Genomic DNA, 17,990 nt, shown 5'->3' with positions numbered 1-17,990 from the left:
ATTTTGTCTAATTTTTGCATGAAAAACATAAAAATCCATTCTTGATTAGAAACACAAGCATTCATTACCTTATCAATCCAGTCACTGTGAAGCTGAGGCACTTAAAAAATTTTAAATTAGGTATCTCCATTACTCTAGGTATGTAGTTATTATGGCAGCTTATAGCCAAAGAAAATACTGCTGGCATTTGTGGAGGAATAGAAAACAAGTGAGACTTCCCTGGAACAGTAATTCATTAGTGTGCATATTTACATGCTGAGGACACAGCCAGTACGATATATGGTGTAGTCGCTTGGCTTTGTCATCAGAGAGGTGTGCTTAGTGGCTCTGAGGTATGTCCTGGGCCTGCAGAGAGAGATTAATGCATATGACAAGCAAATGGTGGAGATCCAGGTTCCTTTTCTCTTCAATGCAGAGAAAACAGACCAGAATCTGCAAGGGCTGGCCAGGTAGGTGCTGGCTCCCTCCAATACAGTGGGCATGATGGCACAGGGGAGAGCCTCCCTTCAGGAAAGGGAAGGTCTCCCAGAGGTGAAGCTGTGGTTTCTCCGCTCCATTAAGTGAGGGGACTGTTTAAGAAAGGAGGATAAGACTGTGGTTGAACCTCTAGGCAGGGACTCTAGGTTTAGTACCTGGTTTGATCAGAAACTTCCTGTAGGTCATTTTCAGCCTTCTCGTCTGTAAACCAGACTGACGATACTTCTCACTTGAGTCCACTTTCACTAAGGGTTGTGAATACCTAGGTGTTATGGTCAGTTATGTAAATACTTTGGTAGTGCTGATGCATACAATATAAGACCATATTTTAAATCTCAAGTGGCACTGTTTACCTAAACTTCTATTTTTACCTACTTAGAAGGATACTTATTTTTTTTTTTTTTTTTCCAGAATCAAGCCACTTTAAGTGTTTCACAGGTATCATCTGTCATTTTCTTGACTCTGCTGTAATATCTTTGTGGGCATATGGCACACTTGCAGTTGTTACGGCAACTCCTTATGTTCAAAAGGAATATTAGAAAGATATTTCTCCTTTTAGCTGTATTAATGGAAGGGAATAAAAGCAGGAGCAAGCACTAACTACACAGTTACCAAGTGCTCCTCCCCGTATATCCTGAGGACAGCTGAGTTTCTTTGTCTTCTTTGGAGATGGAAGTCATTGTTCTTGGGATCAGCATGAAAATAAATCACTTTTGATGATACACAGTTGCTGGTTGCAAACATTTATGAGCTACCTGATTGTGGAAACGGTACACTGCTTATTTTCAGCAGTTGTCTGGATGATTTGTTATATTCAGGCCAGACCTACTGTAGATACTTTTCCTATTACAGCAGCATTATTTAGCTATAAAGTTGGGTTTTTAATTTGTTGTTTGACATTTCTGTGGCGGCAAAAATGCTGGTCTGAAATCACTGCTTTACCAATATTAACTGAGTCTGCTCTATAAAGGTTTGTTAATTCCGCTATAACACTCACTTTGTGTAAAATGTTATGAGGCTATTATCTGGTCAAATGACTTCAATACCACAGATGAAGTCGTGTGTTATGACTAATAAGGTCATGTTTGGCCTTGGACAAAGAAAGTTGGTTTTGGCATAAATTTTAGAAGATGTCTAGCTAGTACATTGCGTATACATTTCCAACACTGCTTCACTGAGAGATGTAATGGAGAATGATGGTTATTGACTTGTCTGCTAGAACAAATACATCTATATTGTGGCTTGAAAAGGTTTCCAGTCACACATCATATCTATTATGGCCTGTTCTAGTTGTTGAATTCAGGCTAGCTTACAAAGTAATTTTGTTACCATATGTCTAATGACTATTAAAATGATAGTCAAGAGATAGGCGTGTCTGTGTCTGTGAAAGAGAAAACATGCACACAAGCCTTGATTCATCTTTTGTGTATACTAGCTTAAAATGCTCATTTCCTAGTAGCTTTGTCTGCAGGGCCAGCTTTAGGCTTAAGTTATAGCATAGCTATAATTTAATTTTGTAGTACGGGTGTATCAGGCGCTTCCTGCTATAGAAATGTTTCTACATGGAGGCAAGTGGTCCTCTGGGCTTTGTTATTTTGAGGGAGAAATGTGATTCTATGACAGTTTGTGATCTCATCTCTATTTCTTGTGAGTTTTAGGATCTTTTCTTATGTCTTTGTAAAATACTTGCCAGAAATATGTGTATACCTCTAACAAACTTGCTCAGCCTTCTGTGTTTTGAACTTGGCAGATAAGCTACTGGGTGCATTTCATCTTTCTGTTTTTGAAGCTAGATAAATTCAAAATTTAGCACCTCAGAAGTTCCAAGAAATTTTTTTGAAGGCTTTCAAATTAATTCAGCATTCTAACTTGCTGAGACACAGTATTGCAAGCAGGCTTTAGGTGACCTTTTGAGAAACTAGTTGTTCTCTAACATTTGACTCTTGCAAATGACAGAAGTTGAAGTGAATCGATCAAATAAGCTTTCCTTTAGCCAGAGATCATACACGTGGGATGTGATATGCTCAGAACTATTCATAAAGACATTAAAAGGAGGGTTTGTGTAATATATTCCCTCTATGAAGTTAACTGTTGAGACAGCCAACTCTGCAAACCGTAATTTTCCTATTAAGTCAGGACTCTCTATTGTGACCTCTGAAATAAATTTAGCTGGCCAGAGCCTCTGAGCATTGTTTATCACACTGAACAAATAGATTTCGGGACTACCACTCAAATATTTGTGTTAACTTTTAACTAACAGACAATGAATAAGCTCTTCCCTTGGACCTCTCTGTAAATTTTGAAAGTAATGAGGACCAAATGTGAAGTAGGGGTTGTATGGGCTGCAGCACAAACATGTGGTGTAAACTACTGGTGTAATTAAGTTGGACCCTAACTTACGCGGTGCCCAGAGAACTTTGAACCCCCAGGAAGACTTTGCATCAAGTAAAGTGAGTGCAAATTGAAACTGTTTTGTTTGTTTTCTCCTATTTTAGACTGAAAACCCAATGTAATTTAATTCCAAAGCCATTCCACTGACCTCAGGGCTGAGGCGTGGAGAGGTCAAACGACTTCCCCTGGTTAAACAGGATGCATGTGGCATAGCCATGAATAGACTCCAAAGTACTAGTCCCATGTCATGACCGTAAGGCCATTCTTAGTGTGACAAAAGCCGTTCTATTTTAAGCAGATCCAGTCATTTGTCCAAGTTGTCATTATGGCTCAGCTTTATGAAATACTGTAATGGTGGCAGAGGAAACAAACTCTAGGTAGTCATAGTAAAAAGCTATGAACATGTCAATTGAGATCTGATTCTATAATTCCCTGCTGAAATTCAGAGAAAGCACATGGTGAAATTCATGTAGCACATGGTGAAGTCTCTTCCCAACAGTTCTGTGGCTTTGTATTTTAGAAATATTTCCTAATAATCAGTATTTCTTGGTAATTCTGTTTTTGGTCCCAGGATCTAAAAGTTACTAGCACCAAGTGATATTCCTATGACGTTGCTTAGTAATTAACTTCTGTTCTACAGAAGGGGACAGGAAATGAAACCTCCTGGTCAAATGTCCTGAAACATATTTGCTTAAAATTAAGCAACTACATTCATAATTAAGCAACTGAACCAAGGAGGCTCAGTTTTCAGAGCTGCTTGTTACTTCAGCAAACAGGAACAGACTCCAGTCAAACAACTGCTGAGTGTACACTTTACACAGGCTGTTTACTATGAAAAAAAAAAAAGATGGGATGAAGTCTAAACTTGGTTAAATTCAGCCATATGCAGTACAACACTGTTCTGTAACATGTGGCTGCCCCCAGGTCCTATTGCCAGGCCTCTAACCACACTTTCCTGTTTATTGAAAAATACTTTCCTCCCTGTGGCTCCTTTTTGCAACACCAGACCAGCAGAGACTGAGCCAGTGAACTGCACGAAACCTCCCTTACCCTTCCTAATAGTTGGCCTGAAAGCCAAGTGGAAACTGCTGGTAAAAAGTCTTGTTTTCTCTGCTGGGCCTCTGTTTGCAGACAGGTTCATGGAAATTAGGAATTCAGGAATTCAGCCTGGAAATTAGGCCATTTGTCAAAGATCATACTGGAAATCCGTGACAGAATAAGGAACGGAATTAGATTTTTTCACTTTCAAGACCTAGGCTTGAACTGTGAGACAGTTCTGACTCTGAAAGTTCATTAATAAATAAAACCCTAACTCACATATTTGAGACTGTGTGTGTTTCAAGAACATAAAGAAACATACCCCACTAGGGTAATAGTTACCCTAGAAGAAAAAAATCTGTGTCCTTATTGATGCAAACCAGCATAGCTCCATTGAAAATCCCCTACTGCTTATCTTCTTCAGGGCAGGGCTTAACACTGTGAGTCTGTTTATAGAAGTGCTTCATATATGTGGATCTCAGAGGTAAAAGTTTCTGGGCTTTGCAAATGTGACGGTCTTTGGTGAGCCTTAGCCACAGAGTCTAGTTTAGCATCTGTGCACAGGGAGCACTAGTAAGCAATGTTCCTCCTGCTTTTTTGCCCCCATTGATACAGAGTTACTGCATTGAAAGACTAGGAGTTAGAGATGAGGAAAAATACAAGCTTGGAAAAACAATTGCATTCTAGAGGTGTGCTCTTTCGATGGAGGAGTTTTAAACTACAGAAGGCTTGGTAAATATTTGGTACTTATTTAGGTATGTTTTCTTTCTGCTGCTATGCATCATCTTTGAAGTTATAAATATAAAATTAACATTGTTGGGAAGTAGGCAAATGTTTGTTATTGTCATTATGGTTTTTTAGCACCATTAGGAAAAAAAAGATTGGGATTACACATATAGGGAGGAAGTGTTTGAATCCAAGTATTGGTGCATTGTGCTAGCTCTTCAAAAACTTAAAAGCAAAATTGATTAGTAACTGCAATACAGGATGATAATCAGCAAGAGTCTGAAAAACTGGATTTTTTTTTTTGTTTAATTCCATAAGTTTGATTTGAAGTTATGGTTCTGTATATAGGCAAAGACACTTAAAAATGCAATTATTAACCTGACTGTCCTCTGAAACTGTCCAAACGTAATGTTGTTCCAGATGTTAGTGGTACTGCTCCTTGTTTATACTATTTCTCAGCAGCTGTTAAGCTATTTGAAAAAATGACTCAGATGGGTGGTACTGGTATTTGATGCAGAATCTGCCCCCAAGGGGCATGTAATTACATAAATGCAGCCCAATAAGTATCATTTTATCAGGACAGCAAACCAAATAACATTCCTTCAGCCTGATGTAAATTACAAAGGGCAAATGTTATCATAGCCTCTTGACAGAACAGGCTGTATTAACTCCTAATACATATTTTTTTTATCAAGAGATATAAAATTACACATTTTTTCCCCCTCATCTGTCCATCTACGAATGAGAAATCTGATCCTGCTAATGAGTGTGCACATGCATAGCTTCACTTATGTGAGTAATCCTTCAAAAATAAGTGAACTACTTTTTTCGGAGGAAAGGTATGTACATGAATACAAGCTTGCAGATGTCATTCTGCAGGCAGTGTACTCTGGAGTCCCTGCTTCTGTTGTCCTTAGCATGCTAAAATTAATGGAATTACAGGAATGCAGGGCTGGGTTCCAAAAGCTTGGGCTGAATTTCAGTTTCTGAACGAAGCTAATGCTCAGAAGTGTACCGGTGAGCTCATCCATAGTACAGCTAATGGGCTTGTTGTATCCTGTTCTCAGGGACAGGTTTTTAGTGCAGCTGAGCCAGAAAATATAGCTTTAAATGATAGCAGAATTTAACAGAATATTTGTTTTGACCATGGCAGATACTTTTGTCAGACTGTGGCCATCTGTGCTGTGCTACAGCGTTGTGTGTACTGTGGAATGAATATGTAACTTCTAAGTGTTTTTTCCTGTTCAACCTCTGTTTGCTATCTGTTTTACCATTCATTCCTTTTTTTTCTGGGTGGTTTTTTTTTTTTTCTCTTTTGGTTTATATTCCACTCCCCCCCCTCCTTCTCTCCCTCCCACACTCTTCCTTTGGAGTTTTAGAAGAAAATTCCTATGTGAAAAATCATGTTGTACTTGTAAGTTCCAGAAGCTTTTGCAACACAAAAAAACTGTCATTCTGTCTTAAAAAAAGAAAAAAGGAGACATATATTTTCATCTATAGCTATTACAATGTGTCTTATTCTCCTGGGAAGCTTTATTTTTTTTTGGTCTATTACCCGTTTCTCAGCTCACAAGTGAAAGAATATCACAATTGTATGTATTGTCCCTGAAATATGTTCTGTATATTTCCTTCTCTACATCCTTTGCTGTGTTAAGGAAATCAATACATTGAATGTGTCTGAAAATCGGCATTCCTTGATATAAAGATAGATACCTGATAGAGAGGAATAAATCCATGAACCTTCAGTTACTGGAAAAATTGCTGTCTATGACTTTGTTAAATATAATTTGAGGTGTGTATGTGTGGGTGGTAATTTTATTAAAAACAGCTTCCTGGCATTTTAACTGCACCCTTTTGCCTGCATAGATGCCTAGTGCTTCTCTGATTTCTGACAGACATAATCCATAAAACTTGCTTCAAATAGGAGCAAGCAATAAAATTTGAAAGCTGACTAGAAAATAATACAAAAATCACACTTCAATCAAACTTTGCAGCTTGTCTACCAGAAATTTATCAGTGGTACTGTGCTCAGTGCTCTCTGTTAAGAAATAAATGCAAGGAAGACAGTTCTTGAAGATTTCAAGTCTTCTCTTGATTTGAGCGTTTGTTGAAGTGCCTGTGACCAAAATATTCCACAAACTTTGTGCTGGCAACTGACAGCTAAAAAGTGATAGATCTGTGAAACTTAGTCAATGTTTTGGGGTTTCTTTATGACCAAGAACTTAAAGGAATTGCAGGTTACGATTTGCAGTGCAGTAAAACATTTCTCCTTTGACTGTTACGTTTCTTTTCTTCCCCAGAAAGCAACTGTGCAACATGACATTTGAAGATTTTGAGAACTACTCTTATTTCTATGACCTGCCTGAGGAAGAGGAATCACCCCAGTCCTCCCTCAGCATTGCCCATATTATTTCCCTTTCCTTTTACAGTGTGGCATTTCTGCTGGGAGTGCCAGGTAATGCCATCGTCATCTGGTTTATGGGCTTTAAGTGGGATAAATCTGTTTCCACGCTCTGGTTCCTCAATCTGGCAATTGCAGATTTCATTTTTGTTCTCTTCCTGCCCCTCTATATTACATACGTGGCAATGGGCTTCCATTGGCCTTTTGGGAAGTGGCTCTGCAAAATGAACTCGTTCATTGCACTACTTAATATGTTTGCCAGTGTGTTCTTCCTGACATTCATCAGCCTTGACCGCTACATCCGCCTAGTCCACCCAGTCTTTTCCTACAAGTATCGAACTGTGAGGAACACCCTCATCCTTAGTGGGATCATTTGGATGTCAGCTGCAATTATTGGTGGCCCTGCCTTATATTTTAGAGACACAGCTACAGTTCTCAACAATGTCACCATTTGCTACAACAACTTCCATGTGCATGACAGAGAACTTATTTTGCTGACACACCACATTCTCATTTGGGTGAGGCTTGCATTCGGTTACCTCTTTCCTCTAGTGACCATGGTCATTTGCTACTCATTGCTGATTGTCAAAGTGAAGAGGAGAACTGTATTGACTTCCAGCAGGCTTTTCTGGACCATTATTGCTGTAGTTGTAGCTTTTTTTGTTTGCTGGACACCATATCACATATTCAGCATTGTGGAGCTGTCTGCTCACCACGATGAAAACTTGCATGACTTACTGCAGGATGGCATTCCCCTCTCCACTGGTCTTGGTTTCATCAACAGTTGCCTCAATCCAATCCTCTATGTTCTGATTAGCAAAAAGTTCCAGGCTCAGGTCAAGACGACGGTCTCTGAGGTGCTAAAATTGGCACTGTGGGAGGTGAGCCGCTCAGGAACTGTCAGTGAGCAGCTGTGGAGTTCGGACAACACCCATGCGTCTGTGCACTATTGTGAAACTGCTCAGTAACTGCTCTTGTCACCATCCCTCTCCAAAACAGCTGACAGGAGACTTGGAGGTGTTCTTGACTTCACATCTGCCAGTCAGATGTGCATCTTTGCATATACAGTTTTATGTAAACAGCTGGCTTAATTGCACTTGCTGCTTTCCCTGAAAGATTTCTAAGGGACACATCATATGGGTGTGGTGTGCTTGCAATGCACACACAGCCTGAACTGAAAGTTGTCAGTGTAAGGGGAATTGCTCTAACTGGGTTTTGGATCAGGAATGTTGTTTTGTTATGGTTCCACACCTCATTGATATCAAAAGAGCACATAATAAAAATATTCCTGCTTGCCATCACTGATAACACGCTTGATCAAGGCATTCTCATCCAAGAGGTCATGGCCATGCATCAATGGGTCACGAGTCTCCTGATTGTCTAGTATTGCCTTAAGTACAAATCACCTGGCTACATCCCAGCTCAGAGAAGCTATTGGTGGCTCCACTCTGCAGTTGGAGAAGAATCCCAAGACAGAGAGCACTGAATCACTGCCTTCTCTTGTCAAAAAGGAAAAATATGAAAATAAAACCTACTCTTTATCTTATAACCAAAACTATCCTGAGTTTTCTGGTCACTTATTCTTGTGCTTTTAGCGCCAGTTGGGTGCAAAATACTGAGCAGATGTTTCATATAGGTATTATGCTCATTTGAAATGTGCAAAGAATCAGTGAAAATGTTTCTTACAGAAGCTGAGATAAAGACCCCCTCACACGTTTGGCCTTTTTCTATGTTTAAACTTTCAGGTTCAAAGAGGTTTACAACTATTGGTCGCTCTTTATTGCTCTGCCAAAGGTAAAGACATAGTATAACATCTTGTTTGCCTTCTTAATACCAATCTTCAAAAAATAGGCAGAGTAAATTCAACAATATTCTGTTAGAAGTCTGTAGCCAAAGTTGTACTTCTTTGCCAAATGAGAGGCCAGACAGTACATTCAGGAGATGGAGTCCACTCCCATAAGATGAAGCATAACTCCCAGTTATGCTGTATTCTTTTCCAACTTGTTGCTTGCTGTAGGATCACACATGCACCAATGCAAATGTATATGCTAAGTATATGGAGTGGACCAACTTCTCATGCAATACCACTTAATTAAAAAGTTGAACGTGGGATAAAACTTCACTAAAAGTAAAAGCATGAAGCTTTGGGTAAATTTGAACCATTTTTTCCTTGTTATTGGCCTAGGTATATAGAATAAAACTGCCTTTCAGATAATCTATCTAGTTTCTATGGCCTGCCAGCACATAAGTAGCATTTATACTGCAATTGAGGCCTTACATGTAGATATATTTGCTTTTGTATAAAATATATATGTATATGCATGCATGAGCACATCCAGTATTGGTAGCTGTACAAATAGAAAGAGTCTGACTGTGGTCTGTAACTATTCCTTTGGGCTCTGGTTTGTAAGAGTCAGGCAGGATCAGTGGAATTTGGGCTGGAAAGTTGGTAAGCAGCACTCTTCCTTTGAGTCATTTGCTGCCTGGTACATAGTGACTCATCATAATATTTTGGCACCGTGCTGCTAAATGTGCCTAAATCAAACATTTTGCAGTTTTTCTTCACATGTTCCCTGACATCTTTCTAAGAATGATGTATTAGTACTACTCTCCTGACTGTACTCCAAGTGAAGTAATAAAATTTTGCTGTTTCCAAAGAATGTGTTCACTTGCTTTTCTCAGCAGCAATATGAGGTGACTGTCCATTCTTAAACAGCTCTTTCCCAAAGGTTTTGGAAGATGAAAGCAAGCCCTGACCCTTTCTACTGCAGGAATTGAAGTTTATGTCAGCTTTCTTCTTGCATGTCACCTATGTGAGCACACATATTGCTATGTACAGTAATCAGACTGATTTTTAAATAGGGGAACATACGTATGCTGCCTTGCATAAATTCATAGAATCATAGAATGGTTTGGATTGGAAGGGACCTTAAAGATCATGGAGTTCCAACCCCCCTGCCATGGGCAGGGACACCTCCCACTAGACCAGGTTGCTCAAAGCCCCATCCAGCCTGGTATCGAACACTTCCAGGGATGGGGCATCCACAACTTCTCTGGGCAACCTGTTCCAGTGCCTCACCACCCCCACAGTGGGGGTGAAAGTGTGGGGGGAAAGAATTTCTTCCTGATACCTAATCTAAATCTACCCTCCTTCAGTTTAAAACCGTTCCCCCTCATCCTATCTCTACACTCCCTGATAAAAGAGTCTCTCCCCATCTTCCTGTAGGCCCCCTTTAGGTACTGGAAGGCTGCTATAAGGTCTTCCCGGAGCCTTCTCTTCTCCAGGCTGAACAACCCCAGCTCTCTCAGCCTGTCCTCATAGATGCTCCAGCCCTCTGATCATCTTTGTGGCTCTCTGCTGGACCTGTTCCAACAGGTCCATGTCTTTCCTGTGCTAGGGACTCCAGAGCTGGACACAGTACTCCAGGTGGGGTCTTACAAGAGTGGAGTAGAGGGGCAGAATCACTTCCCTCAGCCTGCTGGCCATGCTTCTTTTGATGCAGCCCAGGATGCAGTTGGCTTTCTGGGTTGTGAGCGCACATTGCCAGCTCATGTTGAGCTTCTCATCCATCAACACCCCCAAGTCCTTCTCCTCAGGGCTGCTCTCCTGCCATTCTCCGTCCAACCTATATTTGTGCCTGGGATTGTTGGGACCCAGGTGCAGGACCTTGCACTTGGCCTGGCTGAACTTCATGAGGTTTGCATGGGCCCACTCCTCAAGGTTGTCCAGGTCCCTCTGGATGGCATCCCTTCCCTCCAGCATGTCAACCTCACCACACAGCTTGGTGTCGTCAGGAGACTTGCTGATCGTGCACTCTATCCCACTGTCCATGTCACCAATGAAGACGTTAAACAGCACTGGTCCCAGTACTGACCCCTGAGGAACGCCACTTGTCACTGTCTTCCACTTGGACATTAAGCCATTGACAGCAACCCTTTGAGTGTGGCCATCCAGCCAGTTCCTGAAATTATCAGAAAGTCTCCCCTGAAGGAAACAACAGAGATAGAAGCAGAACTGAATAAGGCCAAAGTCAGCCCTGGTCTATGGAATTAAGTGGATTAATAATTTTGCAATATAACTACTACCCCATTCACAATAAGATCAGTTACAGAATTGTCTCCAAATCATTTCTGCAAGAGTAATGCAAGATACATAAACAAAACAGATAACACTTCAAGTTTCTGGTTGCAAAGAGTGTCCAAAACAACGCCAACAGTTCTACTCTGCTTGGACTGAGGAACAGTCATTCAGCCTACCACAATGGGGAAAACCAGCCAGACGAAGAGAATCTATCTTATCATGCTAAATCATATCACACAAAAACACTTCATATGAAATAGTTCTATGATCAAACATTCATTCAAGAACAATAGCTATTGACACATTTTGTAATAGACAGGTTCTGGTTACTTAGTCTTATCTGCTTCCTGAACAGCTTGTACTTCTGAAGGTCGTTATGTAGATTAGTTTGTAACCAATACTCTTGTTGAAACTGTTTTCCCAGTATTCCTGTACATCACATATTTAAGTTGTAGAACTTTCTACTGATCTTTCTGTTATGGGGTGCACTTGGGATAGAAGTGTCTTATTGATGCAAAGGTGCTGATTTTTCAGTCACAATGACACAGTAATTAATATACCAGCACATGCCCAAACACTGCGCAAAACCCCCTACCGTAGATATACATGGATTCTGTGGAATTCTGTTCCCCACACGCCTATCTATTTTGTAACTGGGGAGACTGTGCTCTCTAGCTTTTTTTGTTTTGTTCCTGTGCAGCAACTTTCTGTCTAATACCAGGGGAAAAAAAACCAAAACCAAAAGAAATCCCAACAACTGAAGAGTTTGTACATACACGCTTAGCATAAATGAAACACACACACAAAAATCCAGTCTGGATGGCCACTGGGTGGCTCGCAGTGCTGTATTTTAGCAAAGTTACAGTCTATAAATCAAACTATTTTATCCACGTAAAGCTTTAATTTCAAGGCCAAGGAAAGAGTTTAAAGGTAAGAGGTATGTTGAATGGGAGGTCAGAAACAGTGATGGCCAATAATAAAAATTATTATGGTAATAAAAATTACATTTTCGTAGCAGAATGTTAATTTCATTTTTTTCTGTTGTGGCATTTGCTAGTTTCTTGTTTTTAACAGCACCATGACAGAATTGCTAAAACTAAGCTACATGATTTAGCAGAAGCGACAGTCAGAGAATTGCCACAGAAAGGATACTGTGCATTAATTACACACGGGATGAAGCTACTCCTTTGGGAATTAAGTTTATGGAAGGTGGGAATGAAGCCTGTAATTATACTTACTTTCAATTCTTTAATCACGCTTTAAACCTCTGGCAGGCAGACTTTTTTTCCTGAGACAAATTATAAAACAAAGCTCTTATATAACCTGAAGTTGGCAGACCTTTAAACAAAGAGAAAGAGGATCTGCTGTGCCAGACAGAGAACCACACACAGATGCTCAGCAAAAAAAGAACAAGAAGTTAACTGCTGCTGTTGGGCTTCAGCACAGAGCATCTTCATCTGAGTGAACAACGTGGCACATGAAAGGCTTCCATTTGATGGTCACAATAGATTCTCTCTCTCAGTCCAACGGTTTGTCTAGAAGCTCGGCAACTTTGACAGCTTCTACATTTGTATCATTCCTATAGATTTTATTTGGAAAACAATTTAGTTCTGATAGGCTCTTCAATCTTTAAAAAAACCATCAAAATCAACCTAGAAACCAGTCTGGACCCAAGTAAGCAGCTCAAATTGGTGTTAGCTCTGATACTCAATCTTTGCATTTTAATTGAACGCCTATTTTTTGGATGTTTTTAAGTGGAGCATGCTTCAGGTTTATGATACAAGTGAATTATCCCACCTCCATTAGCTGCAGGCTGCGGTCACTGCTCCCCATTCACCCTCACACCACCACGCCAGGGCTTGAGAGCTGGAGGAACCCATGTGGAAGGCCCATGCTGCCCCCTGGTCGCCTTCGGGCTCATTGCACCACTCCAGGAGCACAACCCGCTCTGGTCAGCATGACAGACACACAAGGACCTCCGAATATGAGAGGAGCTTTTGTCAACACCAGTCCTCGCTGTACTAATTAAGGAGCCCCAGAAAAGACGTGAAATTTGAAATAATTTCCCTGCCAGTGTTTTCACAGAGAAAACTCTGAGGCCACACAACAGGAGGTAAGAAGGTACTGTGGTAGCCTCAGCTCAGATAAGAAGTGTTTCACTATACACCTTCTCACCTCCAGGGCATTGCAGTTGCTTCTAACTTACCATAGAACCATTTGGGTTGGAAGGGACCTTAAAGATCATCTAGTTCCAAGCCCCCAGGGACACCTCCCACTAGACCATCTCCACTCCCTCAGTGAAGCCACTTTTAGCAAAAGCCACAATACGTTTGGTTACATTGTCACCATTAATAAACAGTAGTATAAATCCCTTTTATCTGCTAAAAAAAGTTATTTGCAGTTCTCCCAAGCCCTGTGCTTTTCCCTTAAAGCCATCCCTCCTTCCGGAGGAAGTATGGAGATTTCCAGAGATGCGACTTCCCCCCAAAATAGAGCAAAGAGCATTTCAAGATTTTTAAAGCCATGTTAAATGTTAAATCTAGATTGATGGTAAATGTAAATTTTCCATTTCCTCTACTCATGGGTACTACAGTGGGGTGTTGGAGCAACCTTGAAATTCAATTTTAGCCTCTGCTTTACCCATCAACCAAATTTTACACTTACGAGTTGGGTTACACTGTAATTTTTAATCAACCACAGACACAGCCAGATTTTTGCAATTACATTTATTCTAGATATAGCAAGACTTAAATCTTATTGAAAGCAGCTACATCCATTGATTGTACATAATCTTCAAAAGCTGTTATTCTCTCTTCCAGCATATCTGTTCCAACTTTATCATCTTCAACAACGCATTGGATCTGAAGCTTTTTGATACCATAGCCAACTGGTACCAGCTTGGCTGGGAAAAAAAAAAAAAAAAAAAAAAGAGCATTTAGTACTTCTTGATTGATGGAATCCCTTAAAAATGCAGATCCAGTAAGACCAAACTGACCAAAGCAGTTTGCAGGAATACATAAAAAAATATAATTTGTTCGATATTAATTAACAACCCAGCATTTATTGCAAGGTGGTCAAAAAGGGCTTGTTTTTTGTGGCTTTCCCTGCCACCCCCCTCTAAACCACTGATGCAGGTGTATGGGTGCTTGCTTGGTGCACCGGGAACTGTGCAGGAAGACGAAGAACAGCAGAGCCAAAGTTTTTAGGCTTTTACAACCTGCATTTGAATCTCAGCCTGGCCGCTGCACTAACACACCTTTTTGACTATGTCAAGGTACTGAGGTACTGTAGCGTCGTAACTCCCACGCTGTTTTAGCTGCCCGTATCTTCACGGATCAGTGTGTGAATAGGTAGATTTGTGGTCACTACCATCTTAAGAGACCGCACCATCTCCCCACTCCCTGCTTTGCGGTTTTCTCCTACTTACAAGATCCCCAGACCAAGCCATCTGCTTGAATGCTTCGGACACACTCCTCTAGCTTGGCCATATCTGTCTCATCATCCCAAGGTTTCACATCAAGCAAGATCGATGATTTGGCAACAACAGCTGGTTCTAGGGGGAAGAACATCATCATTAAGAACTAAGAAGTTTTCAAAAACTCACAAATGTCTTTGCAAACTAGCTTTACAAGAAGAACTTTTCCAGTTTCATCAAGAACCTCCTCACATAGCTGTGACAGGCCTCTTGTGCCAACATACATTTCAACAGTATTTAAGCTATGCATGTCCCAATGTTCAAGATGCAGATACATATGACATTCTTGAGGAAACAAGTCTCATAAGAAAACATAAATGATGCTGCTAACATTGTTTGTTACATAGGAAGTCCTTTTCAGAGGACCTGAGAAGGAGCTTAATACTGTGTAACAGTTTATTTTCCACAGAGGGAATCCTGCAACTGCTACAGTTCTGAACAGTTCCAGACCAGTAGCTGTGGAGGGACCTGCATATTGCAGCCTTTTCTCTAAAGGTTTAAAGAAAATCCTGGGGTTACGTTCATTTATATGGATAACTCAGCCTCTGAGTAAGACAAACAAGAGTGTATTAAGCAGGACAAAATCTATGTTAAGGTGCCTGTTTGCTATGGGAAAGGCTAAGCTCACAGGCAATTTGAAGCTAATTACTCCTGTCTCACTTCAGTCATTTATCTGTTACAGTTAATTAGTGTTTCTAGCCATCCTGTACATGAAAGTTAACCCAACCATAAAATATTAGGACGTTCTTGGTAGACATACTTTTGGATTTCTTTGATTCATACTGGGCCAGACGTTCTTCCCTCAGTTTCTTTGCTTCCTCACTTTCCTGAAAGAGAAATCTAAAGTCACAGGCAGAAAAGCACCAATACCCCTGCATCTTTAAAACGTTACCAAATTGACTGGCATGTACTCAGGCAAAAACAAATCATCACAGCTGTCAGCCGAAAGATGGTGATTTTTTGTTTTATTCATCATGTAACCAGTCAAAGTTAAAAGCAGACAGTTCACCCCACTGCAACACATTTCCGTTCTCTTTTACCTTCCAAGCTTTTCTGTTCTGCCAAGACAGCTGAATTCAGGAATTTTAAGTAGAATCTGGTATAAAATTTAAGTAACTTAAACTAGTAAGGCAAAAATCTGCATATCTGGCATTTCTAAAAACCCCCCAAATATACAAAAAGGTCATACGTACCTCCTCATCATCAGATCCAAAAAGATCAATGTCATCATCATCTTTGTTATCTGTGGCTGCACCTGTTGTGTCCTCAACATCAGCAGGACCGTATTTCCCCAAAGCCTTCTTTACTCCTGGCAAGCTGGAAGAAAACAGCAGATATTAGAAACATACTCAAATGTAGAAACCTACGACAAATACTGCCAATTTGTCAATGAACCTACAAGTGCAGTCACAGTAAAAATGCTGTGCTAAAAAAAGAAGTACCTAATTCTGCTGCTTGAAAACAGAACCTCCCCAAACAATCCCCAGCGCTCCTGATGAGATGTTAGTTGAGGCTACAGCAAATCCCAACATTGCTGCTCCACCTAGGTATAGGGCTAGAAAAATCTTTCTTAATGGAATCTTTTATCTGCATTATATTCTGCGTAGGGAAAGTTATCTTCTTGTTCATGCTTCCCTAAAAATATTTTTGTTTGTTTAAAAACTAACAGTGACAGAAAACATGTTGGTGCAAGTGACTTGAGAAGTGTCAGTGAATGTTCTACTCTGGAAGCTGGCTCTCAAAAGCATGTTAGGGACCAGAACCCCACGAATTAATTTTCTCCTATAGCTCATGTGGTTCTGTAGTCTTAGACTAAGCTCATAGTTCTACTGTTACTGTGAACTGCTGTTATGAAAGTCATAAAACTAGTTTTACTGTTCAGAAACTGGAAATACTTTCCAGACTGGACTTTGTGAAGCAACTTTGTTAACTCAGTCCCCTTTAGCATTGTAAGAGCTTTTGGACTGGTGGCTGGGCCACCCAAATTTAAAAGAGTTCCCTCCAAACAGGACTGAGGCACATAGAGGAGGCAGTGTAGCAATACTGACACTACCTGTGCTGTACCTTTTTAGAGAGGCCTGCAGTCTCCATGGTTGTCAATACAGCACCTTTCATGAACACTAAAATCACTAAAAAAGAAAAAAGATAACATTTGCTTTTATATTTCCCCATCTTTATATGTGCTTCTACAATGCAAATAACTGATTTTATCTTCCAGGACTAAAAACCCTAAACAAACCACTTTCCTTATTTATCATCTGCATACTGTATATTTATCTTTAAAGACTCCTGTAATACTTTCTAATCCATTATGGTGTTGCCTTTATGGGGTCGATTACTGGTCATTTTCAGCTTTCAGCATAGCTGTCTGTGTAAACAGCAGCAATAAAACTCAAGCCTTACAAGCTTCAGCACAAGTCTCAGAACAGAGACAGAATCAGGCTGCCTAAATTTTAAATAAAAAGTGTAATGTACTAACATCAGAAGTCTGCTCTTCTTCTAGAGCTGCGCCTGTTCCAATGGCAACACAAAAAGCCATGTGGTACTAATGAAAAGTTTTGCTCTAACTCGAAAAAACAAATGCAACACTTCGTAGGCCAGTTCGCACATATATTCCAGCTTTACAATTTAACCATACCTTGCCTTTTGCTTTTCGTACGACTTAATATGATTGTACCACCGAAGAGCATGAAACAAATCTGCAGGAGGTGGAGCACCGATTGCTTCAAAGACTGCTATATCAGCCTGAGAAGGGACGTACCTGCGGAGAACAAGCCGAAGTTAGCCCCCTTCCTCGGTGCACGCAGAAGGATGCGAAGCAGCAGCCGCTGAGTGCAGAGACGACCGCGCCGCCGCAGCAGCAGCTCGGTGCGTCCTCCGAGGCTGCTGCTGGGCCCAGCGGCGAGCACCGCGGAAAGTGCGCGAAACCCAGCGGGCCTGGCACCTCAGGCGCGCTGAGGCGGCCCAGGAGCTCGGCTCGCTCCGGAGCTCCACCTCCCATGGCGGCCTTACAGCAGCAGCTGCTGGGGACGGAGACACAGGCCTGCCTAGAAACTCCCCCGCGCCAGCATGGCCCCCGCCCCCCTCCCGCAGGCTCCCGTCATGCCAACAGGCCTCATCGCGGCCTAGCCAGGCTCGCCTCCCCCGAGCCCCAGCGCTCCCCCAGCCGCCTCTCACCCCTCGATATAGCTCCTGTCAGCCAGGAAATCATTGAGGACTCGAAGGCCAGCGGCGGACTTAAGGTCCCCGAAGCCCATGACGGCGGCGGCGCGGCGCACACGCTCCCGCCCGCTCCCTGAGCCCGACCGCCGCGCAAAGAGACCCAGCAGCCCCTGCGCCGCCTTTATATAGCGGCACGGCAGTCGAAGTGTCTTGGAACGCACACGTATCCCTCCGCGAGA

At 41.4% G+C, this 17,990-nt stretch overlaps 2 protein-coding genes and 2 non-coding genes across 4 annotated transcripts; 1 reads left to right on the top strand and 3 right to left on the bottom strand.

Moving 5' to 3' along the window:
- The first annotated feature begins 327 nt into the window (after window positions 1–327).
- CMKLR2 (chemerin chemokine-like receptor 2) lies at window positions 328–8,001 on the top strand. Its single transcript, XM_074145525.1, has 2 exons — window positions 328–449; window positions 6,933–8,001. Exons 1-2 carry the CDS (start codon window positions 379–381, stop codon window positions 7,999–8,001), a joined length of 1,140 nt encoding a protein of 379 aa, XP_074001626.1. The 5' UTR covers window positions 328–378.
- A 5,782-nt stretch (window positions 8,002–13,783) lies between these two features.
- On the bottom strand, window positions 13,784–17,904 carry EEF1B2 (eukaryotic translation elongation factor 1 beta 2). Its single transcript, XM_074145161.1, has 6 exons — window positions 17,767–17,904; window positions 17,228–17,350; window positions 15,783–15,906; window positions 15,350–15,416; window positions 14,542–14,667; window positions 13,784–14,016 (listed from the first exon to the last, which is right to left on the bottom strand). The coding sequence occupies exons 1-6, from the start codon at window positions 17,844–17,846 to the stop codon at window positions 13,862–13,864; spliced, it is 675 nt and encodes a 224-aa protein (XP_074001262.1). The 5' UTR covers window positions 17,847–17,904; the 3' UTR covers window positions 13,784–13,861.
- On the bottom strand, window positions 14,920–15,053 carry LOC141463589 (small nucleolar RNA SNORA41). Its single transcript, XR_012463239.1, has one exon. It is a non-coding gene; the product is annotated as a small nucleolar RNA SNORA41 (small nucleolar RNA).
- On the bottom strand, window positions 15,494–15,573 carry LOC141463588 (small nucleolar RNA SNORD51). The gene has a single exon (XR_012463238.1). It is a non-coding gene; the product is annotated as a small nucleolar RNA SNORD51 (small nucleolar RNA).
- Window positions 17,905–17,990: the final 86 nt, after the last annotated feature.

This window comes from Numenius arquata, chromosome 3 (genome assembly GCF_964106895.1).
Source record: "Numenius arquata chromosome 3, bNumArq3.hap1.1, whole genome shotgun sequence".
Taxonomy (NCBI): domain Eukaryota; kingdom Metazoa; phylum Chordata; class Aves; order Charadriiformes; family Scolopacidae; genus Numenius; species Numenius arquata.
The sequence above is the reverse complement of the archived record's forward strand: the minus strand, read 5'-3'. Positions and strand labels throughout refer to the sequence as shown.

Excerpts from the sequence above, each read along its gene's own strand:
- CMKLR2 (XM_074145525.1), top strand. The coding sequence starts at position 379 with ATGGTGGAGATCCAGGTTCCTTTTCTCTTCAATGCAGAGAAAACAGAC. Across the intron at positions 450-6,932 it reads AATCTGCAAGGGCTGGCCAG|AAAGCAACTGTGCAACATGA; the intron begins GTAGGTGCTGGC and ends TTTCTTCCCCAG.
- EEF1B2 (XM_074145161.1), bottom strand. The coding sequence starts at position 17,846 with ATGGGCTTCGGGGACCTTAAGTCCGCCGCTGGCCTTCGAGTCCTCAAT. Across the intron at positions 17,351-17,766 it reads GACAGGAGCTATATCGAGGG|GTACGTCCCTTCTCAGGCTG; the intron begins GTGAGAGGCGGC and ends TGTTCTCCGCAG. Across the intron at positions 14,668-15,349 it reads TGAATCAAAGAAATCCAAAA|AACCAGCTGTTGTTGCCAAA; the intron begins GTATGTCTACCA and ends TCTTCCCCCTAG.